Here is a 14,813-nt window from a genome sequence, read left to right as displayed (position 1 = left end):
TGCACTACAGGCTCCTAAAATATCTTATCAATACAATAAAGGCAAGTTGACAGAAAACTGCAGTAACTGTCCACCTCCAATTAGCTGAATACCCAGAGAAGGGCCCCTCAGGCAGCTGAGGGGCCCGAGCACACCCAGCTGTCACAGTCTGGCCCCAGGGTATCGTCAGGCTCCCCTGACAGTCTACAAGTTCCCCTTCCGGGAAAACCAAAGGGCACAGCAGAATCAGTCAACGGATCAGGCTGGGGTCAAATACCAGGAATCATGGCATTTGTCAGAGCAGAACCGTGAGAAACAAAAAAGGCCAGAAAAGGTCAAGAAGAGAGAACAGCCAAGGCTAGCAAGAGCAGAGGTGCTGCTGAGGAAGCTGAAAGCCAGGTGTAGTACTGGCACATCTTGAGACACAGTTCAGGAAGAGCAGACCTGTGAACCAGCAAGGGGCACAGCTCACTGTCAGCATGGAGACAGGGAAGGGCAGGAAACTTGGTTCAGGTAAGGCGACTCAGACCAGAAACATCATCCTGGAGCTAGGCAAGCCCTGACACTGCCTCCTTTTTTCCTCTTCCTATCTCTCAATCTCTAGTACAATTTTGGAAAACTTCAGGAAATCCCCCTGCTCTCCTCATTTGGAGAATGCCAGGAATCTCTGACTTTCTGCCCTCTTAAACCCTATATACCTTAAGCTTCAAGAAAGCTCAAGATCTTAATTCCCTGGTCAGTTCCCTCTAAGCAGCAGTATAAAGTATTAGAGTGTAAGGACTCCTTCCTTCTGCCATGTCCCAGAGGAAAAATACACACACACACACAAACACTCACACTTCATACAGATACACACTGAGTTCATTAAAAAAAAAATGTCTTGGGCATTCCCTGGCAGTCCAGTGGTTAGAACTCTGCGCTTCCATCACAGGGGGCATGGGTTTGATCCCCGGTTGGGGAAATAAGATCCCGCAAGCCGTGTGGTACGGCCAAAAAAAAAAAAAAGTATTAGTTCCAAGGAGCTGGTAGATTAACTGAGCATAACAGTCAGAGCGGGTCAGAATACGATGTAATCCTTAAAACAGTATGATAAAAGAACCATCTTGGAAATCTCGGAGAGTCTCATAGATAAACTGACAACTGGGCTCGATCTCAAAGGATGGGTAGGGATTAACCAGGTAGAATAAAAACAAAGAGGCTAATGGAGAGGACCAGGGAAGGCAAAGGAAAAGACATCAGCAAAGGTACATGTCATAACATGGCAAATCTCGGCCCAGGGAGAAATTCAGCATGGCCACAGCAGAGTATAAGAAGGAGGTTGGAGAGGTGCTAAGAAGGCTAAGCTGAAGTCATATCAGTAAAGAGGCTCCCATACTATACTAAGAAATTTGGGCTTCAACTTGTGAGCAATGGGAAATCACCAAAGGTTATTAAGCAAGGCAGTGAGATGATCAAAGTTATATTTTAGAATTCAGGCAACAATAAAGCATATGCTCCAGGGTTGAGAGAGGAAAAGAAGAGCAATCAGTCGGAAGGTTGTTAAAATCGGCTAAGCACGAAATCATGTGGATCTAAACTAGTGGGAACAAGAAGAAGATGCGTTACCGAGGCATTTAATAGGTAGGATAGAATATACTGAACAGTTAGGTGTGGGGTGAGGACAAGGGGTGGAGAAACACAGGAAGACTGAAGTTTTTATCTCAGGCAACCGGACAAGTAGTAAAGCCATGAAGGAGGATAGGAACAAAGCAAGAGGATAAACAATCTTTTGTGTGGGATACAGTTATTTAGACACAAATCTCTACCGGTTCTTTGTGCTACATGCTGTGCCAAGGACATACAATTATTTCCTTTAATCCTCAAAGCAGTACATTATCCACATTTTATATAAAGAAAGCAATGGTCCCAACAGGTCAAGTAATTTATCGAATGTTATTTATCTACTTATTTAATTATTCAGCAAGTATTTATCAGGTGCCTCTCAGGTGCTGGGGTTTTGCAAGTGAAGGACATAGGCAGCAAGGCTGGACTCAAGTCATCATCTGCTTTCAGTTTTCATGTCACCTCAGAAGAGTTATTTGAGAACAAGCCTTCTGCACTTCAAGTTAGTTGATTTGAAATACTTAAGAATTGCTAACAATGTATTTGCAAACATTAATGTGAAGTACATTGAATTTAATGTTGAATACTTTCAAGCATTCACCTCATAAAGCCACCGTTAAACATTAAAGAAAGAGAAGGGAGGGAGGGAGGAAGCAGCCCTTTGCTTCTGCACCTTCTACTTCCTTCCTCTTTTTTTTTTTTTTAACATCTTTATTGGAGTATAATTGCTTTACAATGGTGTGTTAGTTTCTGCTGTATAACAAAGTGAATCAGCTATACATATACATATATCCCCATATCCCCTCCCTCTTGCATCTCCCTCCCACCCTCCCTATCCCACCCCTCTAGGTGGACACAAAGCACCGAGATGATCTCCCTGTGCTATGCGGCTGCTTCCCACTAGCTATCTATTTTACATTTGGTAGTGTATATATGTTCATGCTACTCTCTCACTTCATCCCAGCTTACCCTTCCCCCTCCCTGTGTCCTCAAGCCCATTCTCTACGTCTGTGTCTTTATTCCTGTCCTGCCCCTAGGTTCTTCAGAACCATTTTTTTCTTTTTTTTAGATTCCATATATATGTGTTAGCATACAGTATTTGTTTTTCTCTTTCTGACTTACTTCACTCTGTATGACAGTCTCTAGGCCCATCCACCTCATTATAAATAACTCAATTTCGTTTCTTTTTATGGCCGAGTAATAATCCATTGTATATATGTGCCACATCTTCTTTATCCATTCATCTGTCAATGGACACTTAGGTTGCTTCCATGTCCTGGCTATTGTAAATAGAGCTGCAATGAACATTGTGGTACATGACTCTTTTTGAATTATGGTTTTCTCAGGGTATATGCCCAGTAGTGGGATTGCTGGGTCATATGGTAGTTCTATTTTTAGTTTTTTAAGGAACCTCCATACTGTTCTCCATAGTGGCTGTATCAATTTACATTCCCACCAATAGGGCAAGAGTGTTCCCTTTTCTCCACACCCTCTCCAGCATTTATTGTTTGTAGATTGTTTGATGATGGCCATTCTGACTGGTGTGAGGTGATACCTCATTGTAGTTTTGATTTGCATTTCTCTAATGATCAGTGATGTTGAGCATCCTTTCATGTGTTTGTTGGCAATCTGTATATCTTCTTTGGAGAAATGTCTATTTAGGTCTTCTGCCCATTTTTGGATTGGGTTGTTTGCTTTTTTGATATTGAGCTGCATGAGCTGCCTGTATATTTTGGAGATTAATCCTTTGTCAGTTGCTTTATCTGCAAATATTTTCTCCCATTCTGAGGGTTGTCTTTTCGTCTTACTTATGGTTTCCTTTGCTGTGCAAAAGCTTTTAAGTTTCATTAGGTCCCATTTGTTTATTTTTGTTTTTATTTCCATTTCTCTAGGAGGTGGGTCAAAGAGGATCTTGCTGTGATTTACGTCATAGAGCGTTCTGCCTATGTTTTCTTAACTGTAGTGATAAAATCATGGCATGGCGAAGCAATATAGCATGTGATTATGAGCACAGGCTCCAGAGCCAGACTCTCTAGAACTGAACTCTGGCTTTGTCTACTTACTAGCACTGTGATTTGGGGGAAGATATTTAAACTTTTTGTATCTCAGTTTTTATCTTTTGTGAAATGTGGTCAGTAGTAGTACCAATCTTATAGGTTCCGGTGAGGTTTAAATGAGTTAAAACTTGAGATGTACTTATAACAGAGCCCATAGTTAATGCACAACCAATGTTACAGTATTACTGTCTTAGCCTTTATCACTGAAATTACCATGTTTGTTTAGTTGCTTGACCTCTTGTTCTGTCTTCTCCATTCTAAACTCCACAAGAGTAAGGTCACAAGGACAACCTCAAAGGGCTGCTTTAGATTGAATGGTCAGGAAAAGCCTCTCTGACTCTGATGACAAAAGGAGATGGCCACATAACGATGCGGAAGCAAAACATTCTAAGCAGAGGGAAAAAGTTCAGCATGTTTTAGAAACAGAAGAAGACCAGTATGGCTAGAGCAGGATTAGCTGGGGGAATAAGAATGAGATGAAGTGGAATAAGCAAGCATAGACTAGTTGGTGAAGAGTCTGGATTTTATTTTAGGAAAACACTGGATAGTTTCAGATAGGAGATTTAATAGTGTGATTTATACTTTATAAAACGCAATTTTTAGCATGGTGAAAATGAACTGGGTAGGGAAAAGAGAGACAGAGTGGAAGCAGGGAAACTTGAATCCAGGTACTGTTGTCTCCAGAACTAAGCATTTATTTAACTACTGTGCTTTGTGGTGAATTTAAGGTATAGGATCTTGAGTGGAAGTATAAAATAGATAGATGGAAACACTAATCTACAGTTTAGGAGAAAAGGCAAGGCCAAAGATTTAGATTTTATTTTGTAATCTCTGACATATAAGTAGATGATTATTAAAGCCATGGGAGTTGATAAGACGGCTCAAGGAACACAAATACAGCAAGAAGGGAAGAACGTGCAGGTTATGACTTATGAAGTCTATTCTTTCCTCCTCAGAGCACTTTTTTCATGTACTAATAATAGGAAATAATGCTCACCATCTAGAGAGTATCTGGAGCCTTTATCTTCCCCCAGAAGGAGCTGAGGCATGGGTGAAGACTGGTCCATAATGATAAGCCTTGGGGCTGCTGGGCAGTGAAAATGATGCTTAACACTACCATACTATCAAACCCACAGATCTCACTAAAGATACAATGACATTCCCAAACACATATTTATAGAAAGGAAAGCCATTAATCCAATTATAACCAGGTTTGATTTAAATGACCTATGGAATTTTGTATATGGAGCTTTATACCCTACGCTTTAAGGTAAGTTAGAAGCTAAGGGCGTGGACATCTGCTCTGCTAAAGCCTCATAATAGGCGGCAACGTGGCACAAACTCTGCCTAGTGTGACTAGAGCAAAAAAATGTCACAACTGAACAGAGGGATCTCAGAGAGAGGGCATGGGACTCTCAAATGCTTTACAAATCAATTCTTCATACCCCTTCGAGCGAAAAAATCACTAAGGAACTCCTCTCTCTATCATGGACAAATATATCACACTTCCTGGCACAGTTTAGGAATAGAGAAATGCAATTCTAAAGTCCTCCCTTCAGCTTCTTATTCTTGTTTCTTATCATGTGGAGGTGTGACACTTGGCATTCCCCATTAAACAGGAGACTGAGAACAGGCCTTTCTGCTTAGAGCAGAATGTAGTGGAGTACTAGATGTAGTGGGATTGTGCTAACCAGCTGTTTAAGTGGGATGATGACGGTCACAATGGAGAGATGTGCAAATTACACAGAGGACCTCTGCTCCGCTGAGTTTGAGAAGGAAGCCACCGAGTTTCTTGAGCATGACTTGTGGCTGCTCTGGAGACAAGGAACTAGAGCTGAAGGGACCTCTTAATACTCCTAACCGCTCAAGCTGTTTCCTCTTGCTCAGAATGCCTTCCTCTTCACTGAAATCTCCATCTTTCAAAGCTGGGCTCAAGTCCTGCCCCTTAGATAAAGACTCTCGTCACTGCAACCAACTGGCCATTCTCTGAACTCATATTGCTGTCTCTGCTATTTGACTTAGTAACTATTTAGTATTTAATTGTTTCATGTATTTTTTCTCTTGTCTTCATTAGATTATGAACTTCCTGGAGGCAAGGATTATGTTTTGTTGGTTTTAATCAGAGAACAGTAATAACTCCATATACTCATCACCCACATTCAAGAATTATCAAGATTTTACCTCATTTCACACATATATGTATATATATCCCTTTTTTTGTTAAAATATACTATAGTTCATATTTTAGTATGCATTTCTAAAGAAAACATGGACATTTTGATAAGGAACCATAAGACCTAAACAAAATTAACAGTAATTCCTTGGTATCGTCTAAAATCTAGTTCGTATTCAAATATATTCAATTGGCTCAAAAATGTCTTCTGACATTTGTTATTAATCAATATCCAAACAAAATCCAGGTACTGCGTTTGGTTATTATATCTCTTAGTCCTCTTTTATTGTAAATCAGGCTTCCCCTCCCATTTTGCCAATGATTTAATGAAGAAATCTGGTCATTTTTCCAATTGACTATACCATATTCTGGATTTGTCTGTCTGTTTTCTCATAGTCTTTGGAGCTACGTTTTTATTCATTTACTCAACAAATATATACTAGGAGCAGAATATTAGCCAGAACGCTATAAAATGCAGGGCTACAACAGTGAATAAAACTATAGTCCTCACTCAAACAGAAGTACATGAAACAAATAATTACACAAAACATTAATTATTAGTAATTGGGATATGTGCTAAAAAGGGAAAGTACAAGGTAGTAAGAGAAATTACAGCAAGGGAACCTAACCTACTTTAGGTGTCAGAAAGAGTATTTATTTTGTATAGTTCAAAGCACCTAGGATACTGTCAAGTAAATAAACTTTTAGTATTTCTGGGTTGGCTGGGAGAGTAAGTTTTCTTTGCATAACAGTCTTGTAAACTAAAGGACATTACCACCACCTCTTGAGTTCTGAATATCAAATCTGATTCTCTTAGGAGTCCGTGTTAGAGAAAACTGAAAGGGCAAACAGACGGCTTTCTCCAGGTGAAACAAATTAAAAGACAGACAAATTCAGGAAGTCTTTGGCTACATCAAGTCAAAGAAAAAGATCGCATTTTTCTGGACCACCAGTTTAGATATCGAGACAACGAATTTTTGACAAGGAATAGAATGGATATTATTGAAACCTAGAAGAGTATGATAAGTAGGATATCTGCCACACTGCTCAAGAGGGCTTTTAAGTTAAAGTTGAGAAAGGAAAAATATCCAGGTACACTTTAAGACTGGATACAATGGAGGGTAAAATATAGACTAGAAAAACAATAGCAGAGGAGATAAATGATAATCCAGATTTCATTTTAAAGATTATAGCACTGTTTTTAAAAATTATAAAATATATTACTTTTATACAATACTATCTACTTGGGACCAAGGTAAATGTCTAAGTCCCCCTTGTTGACACCAGATGTTAGTCTAGTTTTGGGGCAATAGCATGATATTTGCTTGAGTGTCCTAAAAAGAAATACCTTCTGCTATGGACTGAATTGTGTTCCCAACTTCCCCACCAAATTCATTTGTTGAAGCCCTAAACACCAATGTGACTATATTCAGAGATAGGGTCTTCAGGAGGTAATTCAGGTTAAATGAGACTATAAAGATGAGGCCCTAATCCAACAGGACTGGCATCCTCATAAGAAGAAGAAGAGAGACCTGAGCGTGCGTGCTCTCTCTCTGACATGTGAAGACATAGTGAGAAGGCAGCTGTCTGCAAGCCAAAAAGAGAGCCCTTGCCAGAAACCGAAATTGCTGAACCTTGATCTGGGATTTCTAGCCTCCAGAACTGCAAGAAAATAAATACCCAATGTTTAAGCCACCCTGTCTATAGTATTTTGTTATGGCAGTCCAAGCTAACAAATATACCTTCCTAATTTTTCTCCTCTCTAGTATCTAAATTTTAAAGCTCTCTCTTCTGCATGATTTGTAGAATGTCTGCACAACCTGAAAGATACATCAGAAACTAAGGTCATGTGTATAAAAAGTGTATCTTGACACCTAACCAAGTAGACAAGATAAAAATAATTTGTCAAGGCACTTCCTAATCAAGGGAATGAAATGGAATAGATGGTTTTTATTTGCTTGCATTTACTTTTAAACTCTTGAAATTTCACATTCTTTTCAGTACGAATAGGAGCTCTCTTCAGGTGAACCAGATCTGGGTATTTTCAGCTGTGGTCAGCTTCTCTCTGAATCCCGCTAGGGTTTGGTGATGCAGAGTAAACAAGGCTATAAATCAAAAGCCATGCTTTTAATACCTCAATGCATTGCAAATTGATCAGGAATAAGGGTCAGTTCAAATCGTTTTTTAAGTGAAACTGTTCCCTTCCCCTGAAGGGAAGGAATGGAAGTTAAAGACAGCAAATCCCAAAGTTATATGGGATTCAGAAGTGTGGTTGCTTGTTAGAATAGACAGCGGTGAGGTTTCTTTAGATAAGATTCTTCAATTGTTTATCAGGTAGGAGTCATGGCTATTTAAAAACACACATCCTGGTGGCTAGTATTAAATCTGAGATCTGGTGGGCAACTTTTCAAGAAATAAAAGCTACAAACAAAATGGCTTTCGTTCCATTCAGCCTGCCGTGGGAAATGGCTAATGGACAAGCATTACTATGACCGGCAAGGCGAGCTGCCAATAAATGAGAAGAGCAGAGATTCAAACCGCCATATAATAATGGCAACACTTCTTAAGTTTATTTCACTAGTTCATCAAAGTAGGACATTATCTGAAGTGAAAGAAAAATGAGGTTGGAGAGCACAGCAGAAGGAACTATTTAAAAGTAAAAGCTATGCTTCTTTCTCTATTGGTTAGTTATCTCTGCTTTGAGTAATTATGGTTTATTTCTACCATTTCCTGATACTACACTTGTTTTACTGAAGGCAATATTTTCTCCTTTTCAAATGACAAGCAGAGAACTACCTCTGGTAGGATAAATTTCCACTGTTTGTTTATGTCTGTCTTTGTCTTTTTCCATTAGGAAAAAATGAAGTCTAATGGTTGGATGGGAAGAAAGTGTGGAGTTCTGATATGCCACTCCTCAGAGGGATGGGGGCCATATTCTCTTTTCACTTGTCATTTTTTTTCCTAGAAGAATAACAACCTTAAGCACTGTCTCCCATCTTTTCTCAATCTTCAAGTCTTAACTCTCAATGGTTTCTTATCATTTTAAACTAACTGTTAAGTGGGTCAATAGTTCCAACTGCTTACCTTCTGGAACGGAGTGAAAACTATCCCATCATAAAAGAATGAATTCATTTAATTGTATAGTTCAAATCAGTCCAAAATTCAACAAATGATGCCTTAAAATTCTATTTCAGATAGGCTTTTTAGTGTAATGGGTAGTGTAATAGTTTTCAATGTAATGTAACAGAACACAGATTCCGGGGCTGGACTACATTGGTTCAAATCCTATTTCCACCACTTACTAGCAGTGCAGATTTAGAAAAATTAATTTGATCTCTATGCCTCCATTTCATCATCTGTAAATGGAGAATAATAATAGTTCTACATCACAGGTTGTTGTACCTGGCAAAGAGAAAGCACTATATGAATTTTAACTACGATTATTTCAGAAAACGTCTAAAGGGCATTATGTTACTCTCCCTACTCTTTGTTAGGACCACTAAACAGTTACATGTAAAACCAAGTGAAGGCTCACCTATCTTAGGTCACATAAAACAATCCTCTTGCTAATCAGACAAGGAAAAAGGATAAGAGGGAAATCTTTTCTTCAACACTAGCCTTAACTGAGACTAAGATTTTACCAGTAACATAAGTATACACTTGATGTTTAGAGGTAAGACACTCTATTTAAACTTGCATGCTTCAATGAAAAGAGTCAAATGACAAACACAAACTATAACAGCAGCTTATTCTAAAACATTGACATAACCTGAAACATTGCTCTGTTAGCAAAATACATACTTCTGGGGTGATCTGTTATCAACTTCAGCTTTCAGTCGTAAATTCTCCCTCACCAGGCCACCATTTTCCAATTTCAATTTTTTATTTGCCTTAGAAAAAAAAAAAGTGTTGAAAATAATTAAGCACAAGTTAAAACAAAAGTGCCTTGTAAAAATAATGACATGAGCCATCTGTATTTTTTAGAACAACAATATCAGAAAACTGAATACTAGAACATGTCTTCAGAAACTTTAAATCACCGTTGAGAATGACTTGTGAAACTGTGAACACAACCAAGCATTTTTAATCCATATTCCCCAAGCACTCTGCAAATCCCCTATCCAGGGAAATAAACGGAACTACGTTAGTCAGCTTAGAGTCATTAAGGGACTAAACTAATGGCAAATATGTTTTTTTCTTTTCCTTTTTCACATAACTGAATACTCTAAGCATGATAACATTATACCACATGCAATTATTCACAAAACTAATGCTAAGAATCTTGAGCTGTGAGATTGATTTTTGGTTGCTATTTAAAAATAGTTTTTAGTGATAACATAGCTTGCTTTCTTCAAAATGGCTTTCTCAAATGCTCTGGCTCACAACTTCTGGGACTCTTAGAATTGAATCAATGTTTTCTAATAAATTCTATGGATTCTCTTTTGATTTAAAAAAAAAATCCCAAGTATGATTTTCTTTTTTGAGTTCTATGATACCTAAAAACTGCCTGACAAAACATTAATTGCTAGAAAATCTAGAAGCTCAATATTGATTCTTGACAGCCCAAAAAGTAGTGTGTCTATTGTAGTCTTCTTAAAAGCTACTTCATTTAAACCCCCTAGTCATTGTGTTTTTCAATTCCAACAAAAAATAAGACTTCCTAGACTAGGAACCAATCTTACCAACCTGGCAAGAGAAATTCATTGTCTGACTAGAACATTAACATTCAAAGTGAAGGGGTCACAAGAACATTTGTCAACAAACAGGTTTAAACCAAGAAAACTTGAAAACAGATTTTAAAAATCTGACCAATAATTTCTAGAACTTTTGACTATATTATTTGCCCATCAACACACAAATGCCCTAAGAGGATGACAAGAGAAGCAGGACAGAGGACACTCTTCTGGGCAACAAGCCTAACTCTCTCACTTAGACTCATCTAGGTTCCTTTTGAGCTCGAGCACCTGCTTATCTTCGTGGGTGCAAACCATCCAGGATTGTGGAGGGTTAATTCTTTAAGTGATTGATAAATACCATTACTGCCCCTCTGAAGACACAGGAAAAGTAATTTACTTCCTCATACACACAAACAATGAATTAGGCCCTCATAAGAGGAGGCACTTAGTGAATGCTTTTTGATGATGAATGACAGGCTTAAATTAGAACCTCATTTGATTTATTTTCCCCATCCCCTCTGTCAAGGTCTCTCACCAGTCCTGTGGCTCTCTAAGATTCTCTTTATGGGCTGGCTAGTTCCTCAACTATTAGAGACAGTTTCAAGTTCAGGAGAATCAGGTGGGTAAAGTTACAAAGGGGAGAGTTCTGCCTATTTGTTGCACCTAAAAGAGTAATGAAGACTTCAGCTAACTATTATATTTTGCATTCTCAACACTGGCTTCATAATTGTTCAAAACTCACTTAGCCCTGGAAACATTAGAAAAAAAGTCCAGGACTGGTTCAAGATGGAGGAGTAGAAGGACATGCTCTCACTCCCTTCTGCGAGAACACTGGAATTACAACTAACTGCTGAACAATCATTGACAGGAAGACACTGGAACTCACCAAAAAAGATACCCCACATCCAAAGACAAAGGAGAAGCCACAATGAGATGGTAGGAGGGGCACAATCACAATAAAATCAAATCCCATAACCACTGGGTAGGTGACTCACAAACTGGAGAACAATTATATCACAGAAGTCCACCCACTGGAGTGAAGGTTCTGAGCCCCACGTCAGGCTTCCGAAGCTGGGGGTCCAGCAACAGGAAGAGGAATTCCTAGAGAATCAGACTTTGAAGGCTAGTGGGATTTGACTGCAGGACTTCGACAGGACTGGGGGAAACAGAGACCCCACTCTTGGAGGGCACACACAAAGTAGTGTGTGCATCGGGACCCAGGGGAAGGAGCAGTAACCCCATAGGAGACTGAACCAGACCTACCTGCTAGTGTTGGAGGGTCTCCTGCAGAGGCGGGGGGTAGCTGGGGCTCACCGTGAGGACAAGGACACCGGCAGCAGAAGTTCCGGGAAGTACTCCTTGGCGTGAGCCCTCCCAGAGTCCGCCATTAGCCCTACCAAACAGCCCAGGTAGGCTCCAGTGCTGGGTCGCCTCAGGCAAAACAACCAACAGGGAGGGGACTCAGCCCCACCCATCAGCAGACAAGCGGATTAAAGTTTTATGAGCTCTGCCCACCAGAGCAACAGTCAGCTCTACCCACCACCAGTCCCTCCCATCAGGAAACTTGCACAAGCCTCTTAGATAGACTCATCCACCAGAGGGCAGAGAGCAGAAGCAAGAAGAACTACAATCCTGCAGCCTATGAACAAAAAGCACATTCACAGAAAGACAGACAAGATGAAAAGGCAGAGGGCTATGTACCAGATGAAGGAACAAGATAAAACCCCAGAAAAACAACTAAATGAAGTGGAGATAGGCAACCTTCCAGAAAAAGAATTCAGAATAATGATAGTAAAGATGATCCAGGACCTCGAAAAAAGAATGGAGGCAAAGATCGAGAAGATGCAAGAAATGTTCAACAAAGATCTAGAAGAATTAAAGAACAAACAAACAGAGATGAACAATACAATAACTGAAATGAAAAATACACTAGAAGGAATCAATAGCAGAATAAGTAAGGCAGAAGAACGGATAAGTGACCTGGAAGACAGAATGGTGGAATTCACTGCTGCGGAACAGAATAAAGAAAAAAGAATGGAAAGAAATGAAGACAGCCTAAGAGACCTCTGGGACAACATTAAACACAACAACATTCCCATTATAGGGGTCCCAGAAGGAGAAGAGAGAGAGAAAGGACCCGAGAAAATATTTGAAGAGATTATAGTCGAAAACTTCCCTAACATGGGAAACAAAATAGCCACCCAAGTCCAGGAAGCGCAGAGAGTCCCATACAGGAGAAACACGCCGAGACACATAGTAATCAAATTGGCAAAAACTAAAGACAAAGAAAAATTATTGAAAGCAGCAAGGGAAAAATGACAAATAACATACAAGGGAACTCCCATAAGGTTAACAGCTGATTTCTCAGCAGAAACTCTACAACCCAGAAGGGAGTGGCATGATATACTTAAAGTGATGAAAGGGAAGAACCTACAACCAAGATTACTCTACCCAGCAAGGATCTCATTCAGATTCGATGGAGAAATCAAAAGCTTTACAGACAAGCAAAAGCTAAGACAATTCAGAACCACCAAACCAGCTCTACAACAAATGCAAACGGAACTTCTCTAAGTGGGAAACACAAAAGAAGAAAAGGACCTACAAAAACAAACCCAAAACAATTAAGAAAATGATAATAGGAACATACATATCGATAATTACCTTAAACGTGAATGGATTAAATGCCCCAACCAAAAGACACAGGCTTGCTGAATGGATACCAAAACAAGACCCATATATATGCTGTCTACAAGAGACCCACTTCAGACCTAGGAACACATACAGACTGAAAGGGAGGGGATGGGTAAAGATATGCCAAGCAAATGGAAATCAAAAGAAAGCTGGAGTAGCAATACTCATATCAGATAAAATAGACTTTAAAATAAAGAATGTTACAAGAGACAAGGAAGGACACTACATAATGATCAAGGGATCAATCCAAGAAGAAGATATAACAATTATAAATATATATGCACCCAACATAGGAGCACCTCAATACATAAGGCAAATGCTAACAGCTATAAAAGAGGAAATCGACAGTAACACAATAATAGTGGGGGACTTAAACACCTCACTTACACCGATGGACAGATCATCCAAACAGAAAATTAATAAGGATACACAAGCTTTAAATGACACAACAGACCAGATAGATTTAATTGATATTTAGAGGACATTCCATCCCAAAACAGCAGATTACACTTTCTTCTCAAGTGCACGTGGAACATTCTCCAGGATAGATCACATCTTGGGTCACAAATCAAACCTCAGTAAATTTAAGAAAACTGAAATCATAATCAAGCATCTTTTCTGACCAGCCACTATGAAGAACAGTATAGAGGTTCCTTAAAAATCTAAAAATAGAATTACCATATGACCCAGCAATCCCACTACTGGGCATATACCCAGAGAAAACCATAATTCAAAAGGACACATGCACCCCAATGTTCATTGCAGCACTATTTACAATAGCCAGGACATGGAAGCAACCTAAATGCCCATCGACAGATGAATGGATAAAGAAGATGTGGTATATATATACAATGGAGTATTACTCAGCCATAAAAAGGAATGAAATTGGGTCATATGTAGAGACATGGAGGGATCTAGAGACTGTCATACAGAGTGAAGTAAGTCAGAAAGAGAAAAACAAATATCGTATATTAACACATATATGTGGAACCTAGAAAAATGGTACAGATAAACCGGTTTGCAGGGCAGAAATTGAGACACAGATGTAGAGAACAAACGTATGGACACCAAGGGGGGAAAGTGGCGCAGGGTGGTGGTGGGGGTGGTGTGATGAATTGGGTGATTGGGATTGACATGTATACACTGATGTGTATAAAATGGATGACTAATAAGAACCTGCTGTATAAAAAAATTAATAAAATTCAAAAATTCAAAAAAAAAGAAAAAAAGTCCATTTCACTCGTTCTAGGTAGTCCTTTATTCTGAATGTTTAGTACTCCTGTATTTGATTTACACTATGTTATTATTTTGTACTTTACATTCAAGTTTTGCCTCTGCAGTCCATGTTTTTAAATTTATTTATGTCCCAGCTTATTGCCTAATTCTACCTAATACCTTCACTGGGCAACCAAAATGGGCTTATTAAATATCCCAGATAATTGTGAGGTCTCAAGGTAGCTCTGGGTATTGAATTTAACATGTGACCTTTAAAAGAACAAACAAAAACTGTATTTTATGTAGTTCTCTTTTACATACATCTCTTATACCCCTCTTTTTTTTTTTTTCCCTATACCACTCTTATAAACCCAGAGTAAAGTTTTCATACACATCTTCATGCTCTAAGAAACATTTATT

At 39.0% G+C, this 14,813-nt stretch overlaps 1 protein-coding gene across 5 annotated transcripts in view; it reads right to left on the bottom strand.

Moving 5' to 3' along the window:
* Positions 1–14,813, bottom strand: part of OBI1 (ORC ubiquitin ligase 1) — a 45,342-nt gene that overhangs the window by 14,712 nt on the left and 15,817 nt on the right. For all 5 annotated transcript variants that reach the window (XM_082434863.1, XM_082434862.1, XM_082434861.1 and 2 more), the window contains one exon: positions 9,613–9,701. In XM_082434863.1, coding sequence (XP_082290989.1) covers positions 9,613–9,701 — 89 coding nt within the window. The remainder of the gene's footprint in view (positions 1–9,612; positions 9,702–14,813) is intronic.

The sequence above is a fragment of the Balaenoptera physalus genome (genome assembly GCF_965194825.1).
Source record: "Balaenoptera physalus genome assembly, chromosome: 18".
Taxonomy (NCBI): domain Eukaryota; kingdom Metazoa; phylum Chordata; class Mammalia; order Artiodactyla; family Balaenopteridae; genus Balaenoptera; species Balaenoptera physalus.
This window is presented reverse-complemented; position numbering and strand designations above follow the sequence as displayed.